This window comes from Lepidothrix coronata, unplaced genomic scaffold (assembly GCF_001604755.1).
Source record: "Lepidothrix coronata isolate B3197 unplaced genomic scaffold, Lepidothrix_coronata-1.0 Scaffold16, whole genome shotgun sequence".
NCBI lineage: Eukaryota > Metazoa > Chordata > Aves > Passeriformes > Pipridae > Lepidothrix > Lepidothrix coronata.
In genome coordinates this window covers 676,579-693,654 of record NW_016690196.1, presented here as the reverse complement: position 1 = coordinate 693,654, position 17,076 = coordinate 676,579, and the positions used below count along the sequence as shown (strand labels likewise).

The 17,076-nt window shown below is 38.1% G+C and overlaps 1 protein-coding gene across 1 annotated transcript in view; it reads left to right on the top strand.

Moving 5' to 3' along the window:
- The window catches only part of OPN3 (opsin 3), a 22,799-nt gene extending 8,285 nt beyond the window's left edge, over positions 1 to 14,514 (top strand). Inside the window, exons 2-4 of the mRNA XM_017806625.1 lie at positions 7,081 to 7,400; positions 8,516 to 8,767; positions 11,789 to 14,514. Coding sequence (XP_017662114.1) covers positions 7,081 to 7,400; positions 8,516 to 8,767; positions 11,789 to 12,052 — 836 coding nt within the window. The 3' untranslated portion in view covers positions 12,053 to 14,514. The remainder of the gene's footprint in view (positions 1 to 7,080; positions 7,401 to 8,515; positions 8,768 to 11,788) is intronic.
- The last annotated feature ends 2,562 nt before the right edge of the window (positions 14,515 to 17,076 follow it).

The following is a 17,076-nucleotide window of genomic DNA, read 5'->3' as shown; positions in this document are numbered from 1 at the left end:
ATATCCCAATCAACATATGTATTAGATGCTTAAGTTTCAATATTTCTGAATGAATGGGCTGTATTCTCACTTTTATGGTAGCTGTGACTTGAAACCTTTATGGTCATAGATTTGCCTTTCAGTTTGATTTCTGAGCATGCAAAGTAAAGCATTGCTTGTACGTGGTACTGCCATGTGTTTATACTTGCTAATGCCATGTATTTCCGTCCTTTCCCACCAAAATGTGTGATATGAAATAATATGTTCATAGGTAGCAGGATTGAAAAAACAAAAACCAAAGATGGAGGAATATAGAGGACGAGATAGGATGGGAATGGCTCTGAAAACAGCCTTTAGAAAATCTCTGAGAGAGTGACAAGTATTCTACTTACATGGCATTTTTTGGTGTGTATGTGCTCTAGGTAACACTATGTGTAGGGTTCCTGCCATATCAGATAAAACACTGGGGAGTTTTAGCCTACTGTTTGACTTGAAAAGCATCAGGTCGGCACTGTGGGGGAATTGTGGCTGGCCAGGTGTGTTACATACTTGAAGAATATTCCATCTGCTCATCATGTGGAATACGCAGAACCTAGCTTTGCAAAAAGGTGATCCATACTAGTGTCGCATATGAAAGAGATCCTGAAGTCTGCTAAGTTAGGCAGCATAAAGCTAGATACCAGATGCATGCAACAATTCATCATGAGATAATATTGAGGTTAACACATAACCACCACCTTCTCCCTCCTCCCCTGCATCAGAGACCATCAACCTCATAGGATATGGAATCTCATAAATTGCTTAATTTTATAGCATTTATCCCTATAGAATTTTATAGCAATTATCCCTATAGAATATTAGGGATAATTACCACAGCATTGCCAAGTACATGCTTGTCAGCCTTTGTGCTTTATTTAGCATAGGACTAGTTTAAGGACACTCAAACTTGTTCTTTAGTGTTAAATTCCTAAGATTGTTTTGAAGCTTGACATCACAGCCGGAGTCAACATGGAGAAATCAATGTTAAGAATTAATCCATACTGGGGGGGGGGAAATGTATTTTGCTCCATGAAATCCATAACAAGAAGGTTATATTTTTCACTGCTTTTAATAAGTTGTTTTCAGCACTTGTCTGTGGTGTGGAATTCCGGTTGCTAATACAAATCCAAACCTTGTGCTTACTTCTGTTTTAACCTGAATTAGCTAACTCAGGTTAGTGCTATGAATTTATTATTTTTTTTTACACTAGAAGCAAGCTTTCAAGTTTCTTTGCAATTTTTGATCTGAATATACAACTATGACTGGAAGTAGAGAAATTAATAACGTACCACTAGTGCTCAAGTTTGCCTAGAAGTTCAATGAGTAGACAAAAGAAGGGTATAGCAAATAAGACCATTTTTCCTCTAATGAAAATATGAATATTGTCCAAACTAAATGAGCATCTTTATGTAGACTTGCACAGAATTTGAAAATCAAGGTGTCTACAGGTGTATGTTATCCCTAGTTGCTTTTAAATATAGGTTATGCCAAGAAGGCTTAATGAACACTGAAAAAACCAAAGAATCTTTTAATGCCCAGCACAGATAACTTCATCTCAATAAGACGTACATTTGAAATATGATGCGTTTGGTGGATCTGATGGGTTTAATAGATTTATCCAAACCACAGATGACCAGTGCTTTTGATTGCTTTGTACACAGTCCTGCATTTAAGCTCCATAACTGCAGTCATTTAACAATTCTCTCCATCTTTCTTGACATAAACATTGGGAAAAATCCAAAATTGATAATGGATGAAGTTCTTATGTACAGAGGCTCCATTGATGTTTAATAAGAATTTTACTTGAATGAAGGCTTCAGGATTCACTCATGAACTCTTTGCAGTGAAACATTATATTCAGCCTTCTCTATAGCTTCATTTACATTCAATGGGAAAATTTGGGACAACAAGAAAATGTGCACTACATCTAATGAAACTATGATGCAAAGATGAATTTTTTTGTATTTGTTTCAAGCTTTAGCTGTCTACCTGAAACCACTCTTACATTTCTTTTAGTTATATGGTAGAACAGAGCACATCAATCTAGGGGATTAGCTTTAAAAGAAAATTAGAAAAAAGTAGAAATTAGTTTGATAAAGCAGCTTTGGCTTCAAGGGTAAACTGATAAACATGTATGTTGTTAGCTTATCTGACAGCTATTACTGATTCAGAAACTATTTTCTTTAAAGATGAAAAATCCGATTAAAGACTGATTTCTAGACCTCTGCAAGTAAGTCTGCTAGGGGTAGGAAATTTTTAGACGCAGGTCCTTTAAGAAATGAGCTCTTGAATCCATTTGTGGGTGACTTCAAAATGAACAACTTCTTTCTGAACTGTGCATCTAGATAGATCTTGTGGGAAACTCTGGTTTACTTCATGAAAGCTGAGACTTTATTTTGTAGGTTTAACAATTACTCCATAGCTGCATCTTTAGATGTTGTGTTTGTTGGATGTCTTGTTATTGTCATTAATAGGTTAAAAGAGCAGGTTTAATAGAATCCTAGATTACCATGGGGAAACAAGTAACTAAGTTAAAATAATCTCGAAAGGAACTGAAACTCTTTCACTTGTTAATCATAACTAAGAGTTATAAAGTTCCAGCAGTACTGTCTAGGATGTTGAATATATCATAAATGTGCTTGAAACCATCCCTTAACATCAAAGCTAGTCTCCAATTGCATTAAATTCAGCTCCCAAAATATTTAAATTCACCCTTCCTCACTTCTCATTCAATTGTAATTTCCTCATTTGAGAAGAAATTTTTCATCTTTGCGATCATTGCAGCAGAGGTACGGGTAATTTCCCAAATAAGATCCAAGTAACTGATTAAATATATATATATAATTCCTTTTTTTGATTATGCAGAAGCTTGGTTGGAACCTGACAGTGCTATTAGCATATAGAAAAAAACCTGCATTGTGCCAACATGCATGTTGCCCACTGACTGTGGCACATTGATTTTGAACAGACTTTTTCAAGATTTATGCCTCCGTGAGTGTTACTGGTTCATATCACTTACATGTGGAGGTGACAGGCATATTCTAGCTTGTGCTACTTAGAGCTGTACCTTGGGCATTTTGCAGCTTCAGAATAGAATTTGTTGACGTGAAGTGCGCACAGAGAATAGCCCAAATTCCCAATAGTTGTGAAACTCAAATAACCTACATGATGTTCAGTCATTGCTGCAGATCATTCACAGATACGACACTCAGTTAATGCTTTTATGGTCTATCCATGAGGCTGTTCTGGCTACACGAACTAATCTGTGCTGCTTCTTTCTCAAAGTTTTGGTTCGAAATATCAGATGGGCTTTGGTTGCATATTGACACATAGTGCAGAAGATGCATGATGGGGGGGAAATTCAAATTATTTTCTATTCCAGTCTTACCTTTGCCTGTATTAAAATCCTATTAAAAACCAAGAACCTCCCCTGCCATTGTGTATGAAACTGGGCCTTATTATCCACTCACTTTTAGTGGAACAAAAACTGCTAAGAAATTTTGACAGTTTTTAATGATTTTTTTTACATGCTGGAAAACTGTTGCCAAGAATTACAATCATTGTTGTAATAAATACAGGAGCTCCCCAGTTTGTGGTATAACTGAGAGCTGTGCAGCTGCTTTTATGTTTAGGGTTTAAATAACTTGTGGTAATAATCTTTAAATTGCACAGACTTTACACAGTAAAGTCAAAGTCAGTTTTATCTTTTACAGATTTTTGCAAGCTTTGTTTCTTTTTGAAAAAAAGATGTCAAATCATACAGTACACTAATAAAGATATTCATAGAATCATAGAATACCAGGTTGGAAGGGACCTCAAGGATCATCTGGCTCAACCATTCCTGACAAAAGCGTGGTCTAAACACAATGGCCCAGCACCCTGTCCAGCTGAATTTTAGAAGTGTCCAATGGCAGAGAATGCACCACTTCCCTGGGGAGATTATTTCAATGACTTGCTCTTTTCATTACAGAAAATTTTCCTCTTTTCTTCAGTCAGAATCTCCTCAGGATTTTCTTTGCTTCCTAGAAAAAGTCCCATGGCCATTTAAAAACATATTTACTTAGGTGCAATGCACACTCACAAGATCTAGTCTACCTGTTGAACACTGAAGTTTTATTTTCTTAAAAATTCATTTGTTTTATAGACCCCTGTAGAAGTAACAAGAACAAGAAAACCCAAATAACTCTTAAACATCATTATCTACAGCACTCTCCACCAGAATCAATGTGTGTTTCCTCCTAGTTATGGACTTTTGTCTTTCTAATATGTGTTTTAAAACTCATCTCCTTGGGGCAGATGTCGGTATTCCTGTTCTTACAGCTATTTCTGCATGTCACCTACCACAATTAAAAAGGCAGTCATGGCTCTACAGCACACAAGGAGCTTTTTCTTTTTTTTAATGAAATTCCCTACATTTTTTTCTCATCCTCTAAAGATATTTTGTTTCCAATTTCTATTTATATGATTAACTACTTCAACCTCTACTCTTGCTGCTATGACCTTGTTGCAGCAGAGAACCTACATCAAAGAGGAATTTACTGTAGTATGTCGTGACCTGCATTTCTTGCCTCATGTCTGCGTTCTAGCAGACGCTTCTTGAATACCAACAGAACAGGGATATGCATTTTGATGCATACTGTCCAACAGGCTTTCCAAGGTCCTGTTTACAGTTCAGGGAGGAAAATTCAATTATGCCTTTAAAGAGCAGTGGTTTCAGACTAAAAAGGGGCTTGATATAAAGCTGTTCAAAAAATCTGTGTGCACTTACTGATTTTTAGAGATATTCAGCATCTAGTGCCTTCCCTGAGAATGTCAAGGACTGAGTAAATTATTGCTTCTAAACACCTGTACTTTCAGCCAAGTGTGTGTGCTTTTAATTACTTTGTCATGGCTAGAATTCAGTACTTGCATAAAAATGGATGGGGAAATATTAGAAGTACACAGGGGCATTGAATGCCGTTGTAGGGAGAAGGAAGATGGTAAAGAGCAAGAGGTTAATTTTGGAATTCTGACTCATCATTCTGAGGAGCTGTGCTTCCTCTCCACTGATCACAGACGTGAAGCCTCAGTATGCTATGTAAGCAAACTGAGAGCCTATAGTTGAGTGATGTGAATTTTCCTCCATAAACATGTCTGTGGATGACTTTCATAACTGTTAGGTAAAATTTTCTAATTCCTAATCTTTGGGCAAGAGAAATAGGAGGGGAACTTCTTGCTTTATCTTGTGTTTAGAAAGTAAACTGTGTTTGATTGTATAAAGCATTTACTGAACCAGTATAAGTGTAGAATAGTAACTAAAATTCTGTGGTTATTTTCTAATGGCTGCTAGTATTTTTCTTAGTTCCACATTCTTCAGTATATTTTCAGCATGTTAGGTCCCACAAAAGGTCATGAAAGACTACTTTTCAATTTCATTTAAAAAAGAGCACAAACCAAATCAAACCTTAAGTCTTTGGAAACCGTCTAGTCAACATTTACTAGTCCAATACAAGCCATGAAAATAAAATTCTACAGCAATAATTTGTACAAGTAAAAGCCATACAAAACTAACTGTGAAAGGTTACTGCATGCCCAACAATAGCGACTTTTTGAGATGAAGATTTAAGGACAACTAGCAAAAAAGTATATATTAAAAAAATTTTTTTAAGAGATCTATGACAAGAATTGGCACTTCTTATTTCAGATTAATCCTTTGTGTGAATCAAGAAAGCTTGCTAAACTCATCACTTTTAAAAAGGAGTCCTTTAATGCTTGCAGGATTAAGTAACTTTCTTAGAGATTTTGGAGCATATCCTACTGTGAGATACTTAGTTAATAATGCACTAGTTTTGCTGTTAAATACCTTGGTGTAGAGGCTATGTGTTGCTCTAGATTTTGTTACTCTTGGTTGCCTTTCAAAATCCATGTTCCTGGTCCTTTTGTGCTACTGTTCATTTGTCTTCAATTAATGCTTATCCTTTTTTTCAAAGTGAGATCAGGTATCTGTAATATCCTTTGAAGGTTTCTGCTAAGTTATGGTTATTCTCTCTTTGGTAGTGAAATCTGCACAGTTAGCCTTCTTACAACTGTATACATGCACGTTATGGCAAATATGAATGTGATTTCTGTTGTAGCATGTTAACAATTGTTTGAATTGGACAGAAAAGGAAGAGGGTGGATAAATAAATGAAGACTGATACTTTTATGAAAGTGGCAAGATAGGAAAGGACACTCAAAATAACCAAATGGCTTTCAGCTGGGACACCTTCAGCAACATAACACTTTGCTTTCTTGATTGTTTTTTTTGAATGCAAAGACTTCTAGGGTATCTTAAAATAAGTTAGAATTCTTCTAGTCATCTTGTTCACATTGTGACCCTGAGATTAGCTCAGTTGTTGGAGCATGGTGCTAAAAAGATCAAGTTCATGGGTTCAATCCCTATGGGCTATTCACTTTAAGAGTTTGACTCGATGATCCTTATGGGTCCCTTCTAACTCAGAATATTCTGTGATTCTGTGATTAAAGGTGTACATCTATGCTTTCAGTTGTTGAAGGCTTTTTTTTGATTTCATTCTCATCTCTGAATTCACTGTTTTTAACACATTTTGTTATTGCTGATTACCTCAATTTCATATGGTAGCTATTTCTTTTAAAAACCCAAAACAACAATGAAAAAAGCCCTCCAAAACCAGCAAAAATAGAAACCACAAGCCCCAAAGAAGTGCACAAGAACAACAAATCCTGCAACAACTGCCAGCAGAAAAAACCCTAAACCTTGGACCATGAAACCTCACTTAAGTAATGTTTAAGAAGAAGTATTAGCTTGGTCTCTTTTTTTCTTATCCTTCTTCATGGCCATTGGACATCAGGATCAGATGTCAGCTTCCTACTCCGAGTAGTTTTGAAGTTGGTGATGCTGTTTGACCTAGTGGTTAGTGAGTAATGGGGTGTCACCCAAAAATCTTATTGGTGCTAGATTCATAATATGAGCTAACTAATTTTGAGTTAAACTGCTAGCAAAGGAAACATCTATCATTTGCAATATTTGTGAACTATTTAATTGATTTTCTTTATTTTTTACAGGAATTGTTTCAATTATGACTCTCACTGTTCTTGCCTATGAACGCTACATTCGAGTAGTCCACGCAAAAGTGATTGACTTCTCTTGGTCTTGGCGGGCTATCACATACATCTGGCTGTACTCATTAGCCTGGACTGGAGCACCTCTTTTGGGCTGGAACAGATACACACTGGAAATTCATGGACTGGGTTGCTCAGTGGACTGGAAGTCAAAAGACCCAAATGATACCTCCTTTGTACTCCTTTTTTTCCTTGGCTGTCTAGTAGTGCCTGTTGGCATCATGGCCTATTGCTATGGCCATATTCTATATGCAGTAAGAATGGTAAGTTAGTACAAGTAAGATTTCTCTTAATGTAATATTTTCACTGAAAAAAATTTAAAGCTGTATATTAAGCTAGGGTCTGAGCCAAATTTGCACTTTCACTTCCTATTCAAACTTCTGAATGTTTAATCTACGTTCATCTATACCAGGCACCACTAAAAAGGATGTAGGATTGGAGGAGAACCAACTTAGACCTATCAAGGTCTATTTGTTGTGTAGTTTTACTGGAGGGAAGGTTAGGGAACTGCTTATGCTCACTAATCCATATCAGATCCTCACTTGAAAACAGGGAAAAAGTAAACTCTGTTTGCAGTTCTTCTGATTCATGAATTCTCTCTCCTCATCACTCTTGAGAAGATAACCCTGTGAAACTCTTCCAAGTGGAGATGAAGCCCTGTTAAAACAGTTTTCCATGTTAAGGCAACCCCTTTTAATTCAGTCCAGATCCTTAGTATCAGAAAGTGTTATTGATTCATATTCTGTGGTAATTAGTCTGGACCCATTCTGGTTTGTGGTCAACAATATTGGCACCACTGATAACTTATGGAAAATGCTCACATACATAACCCATCTTTTCCTCATTTTATGACTCACTCAGATAGTTCTGGTAATCTGCTGCCTAGTATTTTGCTTTAGCAATTTCATAATTTTAGGGTAACGAAGTGGTAGAGCAGTACAGGGAAATCTTTTATGAAATTTTCTTTTCTCCAAAGACTTCTGATGACACGGATTTACAGCATTGTCTAACTAGTCAGACACTAAAGGACCACTAAATATAAACTGAACTGGCTAATGCCAGTGGATGAGGGCAAGTTATTTTTCTAAAATACTTGCAATGATAACTGCAGCGTGTTTTGTAACATCACTGGGTTTATTGTTTTCTAGTAGATTCACTATTCTATTTTTCTTCAGATTGTATTTTTACACTTAATAGTAAGTCTGGGAAACATGATGTAAACTTCCAGAAGAATTGTGGTTCACAAGATAAGGTGTATAGTGTCTGTGCCTAAAACTAAATTAGTGAATGAGTTAGTTATAAATAAATGTAGAACTATTCAGTTTCCAGTAAAACATAGAGCTATTTTACCTTACCATTTTATCTTTTTCTTCTACAGCTTCGCAGTGTAGAAGATTTCCAGAGTGTTCAAGTGATCAAACTTCTAAAATATGAAAAGAAAGTGGCTAAAATGTGTTTCTTGATGATCTCCACGTTCCTTATTTGTTGGATGCCCTATGCAGTGGTCTCCCTCCTGATAACATATGGATATAGCAACCTTGTAACTCCAACTGTAGCTATCATCCCATCTTTCTTTGCCAAGTCAAGCACTGCTTATAATCCAGTCATCTACATCTTCATGAGTAGAAAGGTAGGTAAATTAAAGATTTTCTTTTTTGAATGATTAGTAGCCAATATCATAATTGTGGAGCTTAGATCTGATATACTTTAATCTGAAAAGCTTAAATTTTTCAAAAAATTGAACAGCTAGGATAAAAGGTGACAGTCTAGTAGAATTAAAATACCTGATGATGCTTAAAGTACCACCGGATTAGAAATTGGGTTTGCTCATATGTGAATTGAGACATTAAACTCCCATGGAAGAGATGGGAAAGAGTGTCAGAATTTAAGTGTCCAGTTTTGACAGTTTACCCATGAAATGGACTACAACTAGAAGAGCTCATATGAATTGCTCCCATACCACAACAGAACTCCATCAGAGAAAATTCAGAATATCTGTTGTCTGTGTTTTTAGGAAGAAGAAAACTCAGCATAGTATTTCAAATACTACACCAGACCTTCACAGTACTCAAAGCCAGAATCTCATGTGGATGACAGTTAAATGTTTTTTGGAGACAAATTATGTTAAGAAGACATACTTATCTATGTGAAGAAAGTTTGTATTTTTGTCTGCTTCTGTAGTCTTCATTACAAAAAGTAGACTGCTGAGTTAATGGTGGTAACTAGCTCCTTTCAGTGCTTTACAGAGTAAAGAGAGCATGGAAGTATTTGGAGTTATCAGAGGCATGCCAAATAGATGGAAACTAGAAAACCATACATCGTTCTGTAAATCATTGTAACTGTGAAGATAACCGCTGATTGCAGCTAAGTGGTGTCGGTGAATTTATTTAGACATTAACATACTTCACCATAACCAAGAACACTAACTTGGTCAGTGTTTCAACAATAACTTGGTGTATTAATACTAACACTAACTAGCGTAACATGCACATTGTAAACTTCTGAAACCATAGAGTTAGAGATACCTGGAGTTTGGTATCACTTGGCAAAGGGTAAAAACCCATGAATTATTGCTAGAAGGATTTTCCTGAGTTTTCCTTATCTGTTAGTTCATTATAGAGATGAGAATTTTCTGTGATTTCCTACATTGGTAGCAACCTGGGCCAGCCAGCAGTCTGTAGGGATGAGGCAGCAAAGTCAGTGGGTCCAATCAGCCAGGTGGGCAGCCAAGCAAAAGCTGCCGTGCAGCTCAGGTCAGGACCAGGTTAAGAGTGAGTTTAAATGCTTTTCTGAGTAAAGGCAGGAGGCCCTCGATGTGGCATCTTTCAGTTCTTCCCCAACAGATCATTTCACAGCAGGCTGATCCATGGTTACACAGCTGCACAATACCAGAGCTGGCCTGGATATGGAGAGCTCACAACAGTCGTGTTCAAAAAGACCGTTTTTCAACAGGGTGTTTTCTTTAATACACTGATTCTGTACCTAGATGTCAGAATCTAGTTTATCTGAAAAACAGTTTGTAGGTTCTGATACCCAGAAGCAAATCAAACTGGTACCAGGCACAATGCCAATAAAGACATAGCCAGGATAAGAATCAATCATCTGAACACACTTGTTGGAGATGTGTTGTGAAGTGTTTCTCACTCGCCTCTAATTCCAGATTAGAACCAAAATGATGATATTTTTTGCTTATTTTTTTTTGTGTTATTTTGCCCTCAGAAGGGCAAAATAACTAAATCACTAAACCCAGTTCTCTGTAATATCCTTCCTTTATCTGACCTGTTCTAAAATGCTTACGCTCTCTCACTTCATTGCTACTCAGAGGTAGAACACTTTCTCTGAGGTCTTCAAGGCCTCCACACGACCATTTTCATGCACCAGTTTAGCTCTCTCTGTCATCTTGTAATTGGCTAGGTCCCCTTCCCAATGGGACCTATGGTCTCCCCCGTGTCAAAGTAGGATTAATTTTCTATAACTAAACCTTATTCCAAACTGGCATGTTGGAGAGCTTCTTGCATAATAGCTGGGCAAGCAGAGTCACTGGCCATGCAGGATAATACAGAATAATCCTTAACAGAGCTAAATGGAAGGCTGTTGAAAAAAGATATCCTACTCCCTTTTCAGAAAAAAGATGGGTTATTTTCCGATTGTTTTCTGGCACTCCCCACTATTTTTACTTGTGGGGGTTTTTTTGTTGTTGTTGTTTTGGGTTTGTTTGGTGTTTTGATTGGTTGTATGAAGTCCTCTTCCTATGTTCCAGGCAAGTCTTGTTATGGGTTATTAAAAGAAGAGGAGGTTGCCCTCTTATTTCTTGTAAAATTAGAGAATTTCCTCAAAGGATCATATTTGAGCTTTAAAAGTGTGCAGATATGGATCTACTGAATGAGTGCATCCTTTAACCTCTATATCTGGATCTTAGTTTTGTTGAAGGGGAGACCATAACTGGACAATTAAAACAGCTCTACTACTGGAATAATCATTCTATATATGCGTGTGAACCTTTACTGAATGCCTTGCATTATTTAGTCACAAGGTAGAACAGACTTCCTGTACCATAGGTAGCTTCTAGTCTGCTTCTGTTCCTTCCGTATTCAGTGGATGCATTTTACTTATGTGTTACCGACCATTGAAATTTGATTTTACATCTGTGACGTTCGATGCTTTTGACACAATTCCAGACCCTGGAGTTATTTTAAGGTAAAGGTAGAAAACATCACTTTGTATCCCCTTCCTCCCCTTGTTCCTTCCCTCTGCATCCTCCTGGGAAGTGTTTCAGAGATTATTCTTTCCCTGCTAGATAAAATGTGTGATTTTTGAATGTGGGAACAATACCTGTAGCACATTTTCAAGCCTCGTTCTCTTGTCCTTTGCAGATTGCGGATTGTAGATTCTGTGGCTGGTAAAATATTAAATTGCATTTCAGTGCCCTCTACTGGCTTGGTGATCCTATTCAGCTCTGGTGTAGAGAAAAAAGTAGCTGCTAAAAAACCACCATGTTTGTTACAGCACTGCAACTAACTGAGAACAAGGTGGAAAATATGCAGAAATCTGTTATTTTGAGTCATTTACTGTATTGTGCCCTTCACTGGATTGTACACGATAGTGAATGCTGATGGAGTTGTAACTTCATTCTGTTTATTCTCTCTTGCAGTTTCGCCGATGCCTTTTGCAACTCCTGTGCTTTCGCCTGATGAGATTCCAGAGGACCATGAAAGAAACACCAGCAACAGGGAATGACAAACCAATACGACCAATAGTTATGTCTCAGAAAGCAGGGGACAGGCCAAAGAAGAAAGTGACTTTCAGCTCTTCCTCTATCATTTTTATTATCACCAGTGATGACACTCAGCAAATAGATGACAGCAGTAAACACAATGAGACAAAACTAAATGTCATCCAAGTAAAGCCACTATAGGGATGAACTGAAGAGACATGAGAATGAGGTGGATTTCAGCCACTAGACTATTTACACTGGAGACCAATTTCAGTGGCAGTGTCTGTGGGCTGCCAAAGGAAACCACATTCTGAAGCTGTGAAATACTGAAGGGATTCTGCATCTGAAGCTCTGCAAGCAGTTCATTTTTGGTCACAGAACTGAAATCTCTTCCAAAATTGTTGATGGATGTCTTTACTCTGAATTTTCTTAAAGCATATTGTAGGATTGCCTTTCAGAACTTAGTCAGGCTGGAGAAATGCTCTGACAGAAATGTTATAAAATTCAGCAAGGACAACTGCAAAGTCCTGCACTTGGAAAGGAAGAATGATGCTGCAACACAGCAGGTCAGGCCCTGGCTGCTTGGGGTGAAGCTCTGTGGGAAAAGGATGTGGAGTCCTGTTGCTTAATGAGTAGAGTATAAGCCTGCAGTGCACCCTGGTAGCAAAGAAGGGTACCAGCATCCCAGGCTGTACTGACAGGACTGGAGTCAGTAGTCTGAAGTGATTATGACCTAAACTCAGCCCTCTTAAGACCACATCTAGATACTGCATCCAGTTTTGGGACCCCAGTACAAGAAAGGCATCTGTAAACTGGGGTGGGTTCAGTGGAACCACCCACCAAGATTGTCAAAGGGTTGTAGTACTTTGCCTCTGAGGCGAGGCTGAGGGAGTTGCACTTGACTAATCTGGTGGTGAAACATCTTCAGGGGAACCCAATAGCAGCCTTCCAATAGAGATGGGGAGTTTTTCAGTAAGATGGAGCCAGGTTCTTCAGGGTGACTTACAGTGGAAAGATCACAGACAACGAATTTGAACTGGATGGGATGTAAGAAAAAGCCTTTTCACCCCAAGGACAGCCAAGCAGTGGAACAAGTCAGACAAGAAATTTCCTGAGGTTTCTTTGAGCTTCAGTTATCCCATTGATCCCTGAACTGCCAGTGCATAGAATTATCAAGGAAGAATAAAGAAGGTGTGAAGTTGACTGCACTTTAGTTGGCCTGAATTGGTGCTTTGCAGACTGGGGGGTGGGAATGAGTGGAATTATGGGTAAACCAGAAGGTTCCAGAAAGCTGTCCATCTGTAGAGAACAAGCCATTCTTTTGGTGCTACCTGGTAGTCCCTGGGTTACACAGTGAAGAAGATCATGCAAATTAAAGCACTAATGAAGAAAGGTCAGTGAAAAGGAAAAATTGGAGGTTTTTTTGTTACAATTTGCACTTTATAGATTTTTATCTTGCATCCATTTTTCATATGGACCATGAGCATCATCTGGTATTAATTCTGAACCTGTAATGGTTCAGCACAAGTAATGGTTAGGGAAGACCAGGGTGACTTTTGCCTAAGTTGCAGTGTGAGTAATGATTGTCTTGCTTGGAGCTCAGTGAACAGAACAGATAGATTTTTTTTTTCCTACCGTCACCTTTCTAAGTGTTGCTGGTACAAAATGGCAATAGGATTGTCCCCCAAACACGGTTTCCTGTCAGTATTGGAGAACTAATTTTGAATTATGGCAGTGAGGTCTTTACCACATCTGCTGCAACTCTGTAATTTCTCTGCCTCACCCTGCTAAATGGGCAGTGTGGATTTGCAACATGCAGCTTTTCCACCTCTGTGAAAGCTGAGGAAAAAAAGCAATTACGAAACTACTTGCATCCCCTGGGGGCAAATCTTCTGAGAGTTATAAAGGGAACATTCTGAATAACTGTTGGCACTGTAGCCACTGGTCCTACAGTCAAGAATAAAACTTCAAAATCTAGATGCATTCAGCTAGTTCCTGAGGGCAGGGAGTGACCACAACTCAGAACAAGTGACTGACTTGTCATGCGTGTGCCTGTGCTTTTGAAGGGGCAAATTTGTTGTATGTGCACCCCTCTAGAGCTTTGGCACTGGTAAACTGGCTCTGTGTCATATTTAAAAGTGCATCTGGAATCCACTCTGGTTTCTAGATTAAATAATATAATCTGAGAGAAAACAGATGATAAATGCTTGTCTTCGTTTCTTTCATATTCGTATTTTTTGTTTTGCTACAAATGCATAGACAAATGTTTTTACCATGTCAAAGATCCGCCCTTACTAAAACATGTTCATTACAATGTCAAGATCTATATTTTCAGCCAGTGATCACTGCATATGTATGCATATTTATATTTACAAACAGGGAAATATGTACATTACCATTCCATGGTTCCATCCTTGTAACAAAACTTCTGCTATTTTAGTGTTTTCTGTATATTGAACCTTCAGTGAGTGATTAAATGAACCTTATTTCCATCATTTTGTTCTCAGTGAAATATTTTTTTTTCCCACCAAGTGGAAGATGGTTTGGTATCATTGCTTGTTGGATACAGCAGGAAGGGTAGCACTAGGTCCTGAGAAAATGATAGTATTTCTGTATTTCAGCTGACCTTTGAAAAAAACAAGTATAAGTTTTGTAAAGAGAAACTATCCACTGTTCAGATTTATTAAGGTAAAATTTGAATCATTATCAAAAACAGTGTATGATTTTTTGTAATAATTGATGTGCAAAATATTTACCACTACAATATTTATCACACTAACAATTATGTAACAATATATGAAAACTAAACACTAAAAGTTGTAATAAATTTGTTATCTTGGCTACTCTGTGTGAATTAGTGGCCTAAAATTAAAACTTCTGTGAACTATTTGAGATACCTTGTTCTTATGGCCTGTAAGTGTGGCTGTGTGAAGTTAGAATGCTGCAGACCTATTTGCTCATCTTTCAAGCGCAACTATTTTATCTGTTTACTGCAAAATTCCCACCTTACAGAATGTAAGTATTGTAACACTCAGTCTTTGAGTAGCACCACGTTATTCACAGTTTTGTTTTTTAAAAATTTCAAGTCTATCTTTGGTCCATGCTGAAGTTGTCACAGCTGAATCGTTTATTACAGTGGAGATGCAGAGATTTATGCTAGACCTTTCTCTCCCATTACAGGGAATGGAAGATGGTTAGCATTATCATTTGGTCAATTAGCTGTTCATAAAGTAACAGAAATGCAGACTAAGAAAAAGGAGAAGGAGAAAATGTGAAGGGCAAAAGGATAGGAAGAGATGAGCAGGGTACATAACTTATGAAGATATTAAATAGACTAGTTGGTGAGAACTTTCATGATCCTGCATGCAAAGGGAAATGACAGGTGATAGCCTCAGAGCCAATTAATTTCTCTTAATGATGTTTCATTGAGTTCATGCATTACTGGAAAAATACATAGGACGATTTAGTTAGAATGCCATTTGTAACCTGTAAATGCAGGAGTCTCAGTTGACTTGTTGCCTTCCATTATGTCAGGACTCTGTTGGGAGACATTTCAGCACCACTTCCACTCTGGGAAAGGGATCCCCCCTGTGTTTTGAGACAGACACAAATCATGAAGCTGTGCCCACCCATCTTCCAGTGCTGGGGCTTCTGCTGCTGCTGCCCTGGATCCCATGGAGGCAGGAAACTGTGGGATGTATGGTACAGATCTGTCCTACAGCCTTGTGACCTTTCTTCTTTTTCAGCTCCCAGAAGAAACTAGATTGATGCAGAATGTATCTAACTTCATGCAGAAGAGTTGAGTCTTGTACTACTAAGACATTATTTTTTATCACAATGGTTATATCAGTCAGAAGATCAGTATTCACAAGCATATCCTTTTTGCTCCTATCCCTTGCATAACATCAGTCTCCTGCTGCTGTTTCCTGCTGGAATACTGCAACAGCTAAGTGAAATAGATATGAAACAACTATACTGTGCTAAACCACCCAGAAAGAACAGCCTTTAAGAACACATTTATCCTTGGCTTATATAAACAACCTTCAGCTCAAGAACGAAATTTGACTGTCTAACATCCGGAGGTAAGAGAAGAGAAAAATCTGGCTATGAGGTTGGAGGATTTTACAAACTCATATTTGACCCACATATAAACATCTCAGTTTGAAACTGTCTGTTATCAGGTATTTTTTTTGTCAATCTATTTCACCGCAGTTAAGGAGCGTTATTTTTTGTCTCTCACGAAGGAAAGGAGGAGAAGGGGAAGTGAGGCTGGGGGAGTCCCAGAGGGTGGGGATGCCTGTTCCTGCTGCTATTAAAGAGTGGCAGTAGCTGCCCCTTTTGAGTTGGACTGGTAGTTGCGTGTGCCCCCACCCCTCCCTCAATGGTAGCAAAAGCAGGATGAAAAACAGACGGGAGAAGTGCTGCAGCTTATCTCCCTTTTTTTCTGCCGCAGGCAAGTGCTGCAGTCTTTTAGTTCCACTTGCCTGACGCCCAAGGCTGCTTTGCCTGCTGCTCTGACCTGTCTCTGCATTCCATTTATCCAGCTCAAGCTGAATATTATGAATTCTTTTTTCTCGCTCTGTTTTTATCAGATTAGTATTGAAGAAAAACTTGTCATGCATTAAAGCTAACGAGGAAATTAAATAGATTTTTAGTACAAATTAGAATGCCCGTTATTAGCAACAGACTTGGCATCAAACGCTGCCTGGCCCTGTCCCTTTTTCCTCCAGTTTCTTTACATTTTCCAACAGTGTTTGCGCTCCCTCTTGTGGCTTGCTCAGCCCGGTGCCTGCGGATAGATGAATGGACCTGGTCTCCTAAAAACGTGTTCTCATTGCACATTTCCCTTGCATATGGGAAGATTCACTGTTTCATGTCTATTATATTTTGTCGATATTGCGTATACTTCTGTCTTTGAAATATTTTGGGAAATAGATATCTGTAACTAATAGGAAATCGCAGATGTCACAGTGATAATTTGAGGAGTTTTCGTCTTTGCACATTCTGGAGTATCCAGCCAGATTGGCTGGTTATATAGATTGTGTAGACATGATTCTGGAGCAGCATATTAAAGTGCTTCTAAATCAATTTTTTGCCTTGCTGAAACTTTCTCCAAGTGAAGATAAAATTCCATCTGTTACTTCTCAAAAGAGCCTGAGGTCTGCTCAGAGGGAGACTAAAGTGTATGTATATCGATTAGCCTTGCTAGTTTTCACCAGTCTATC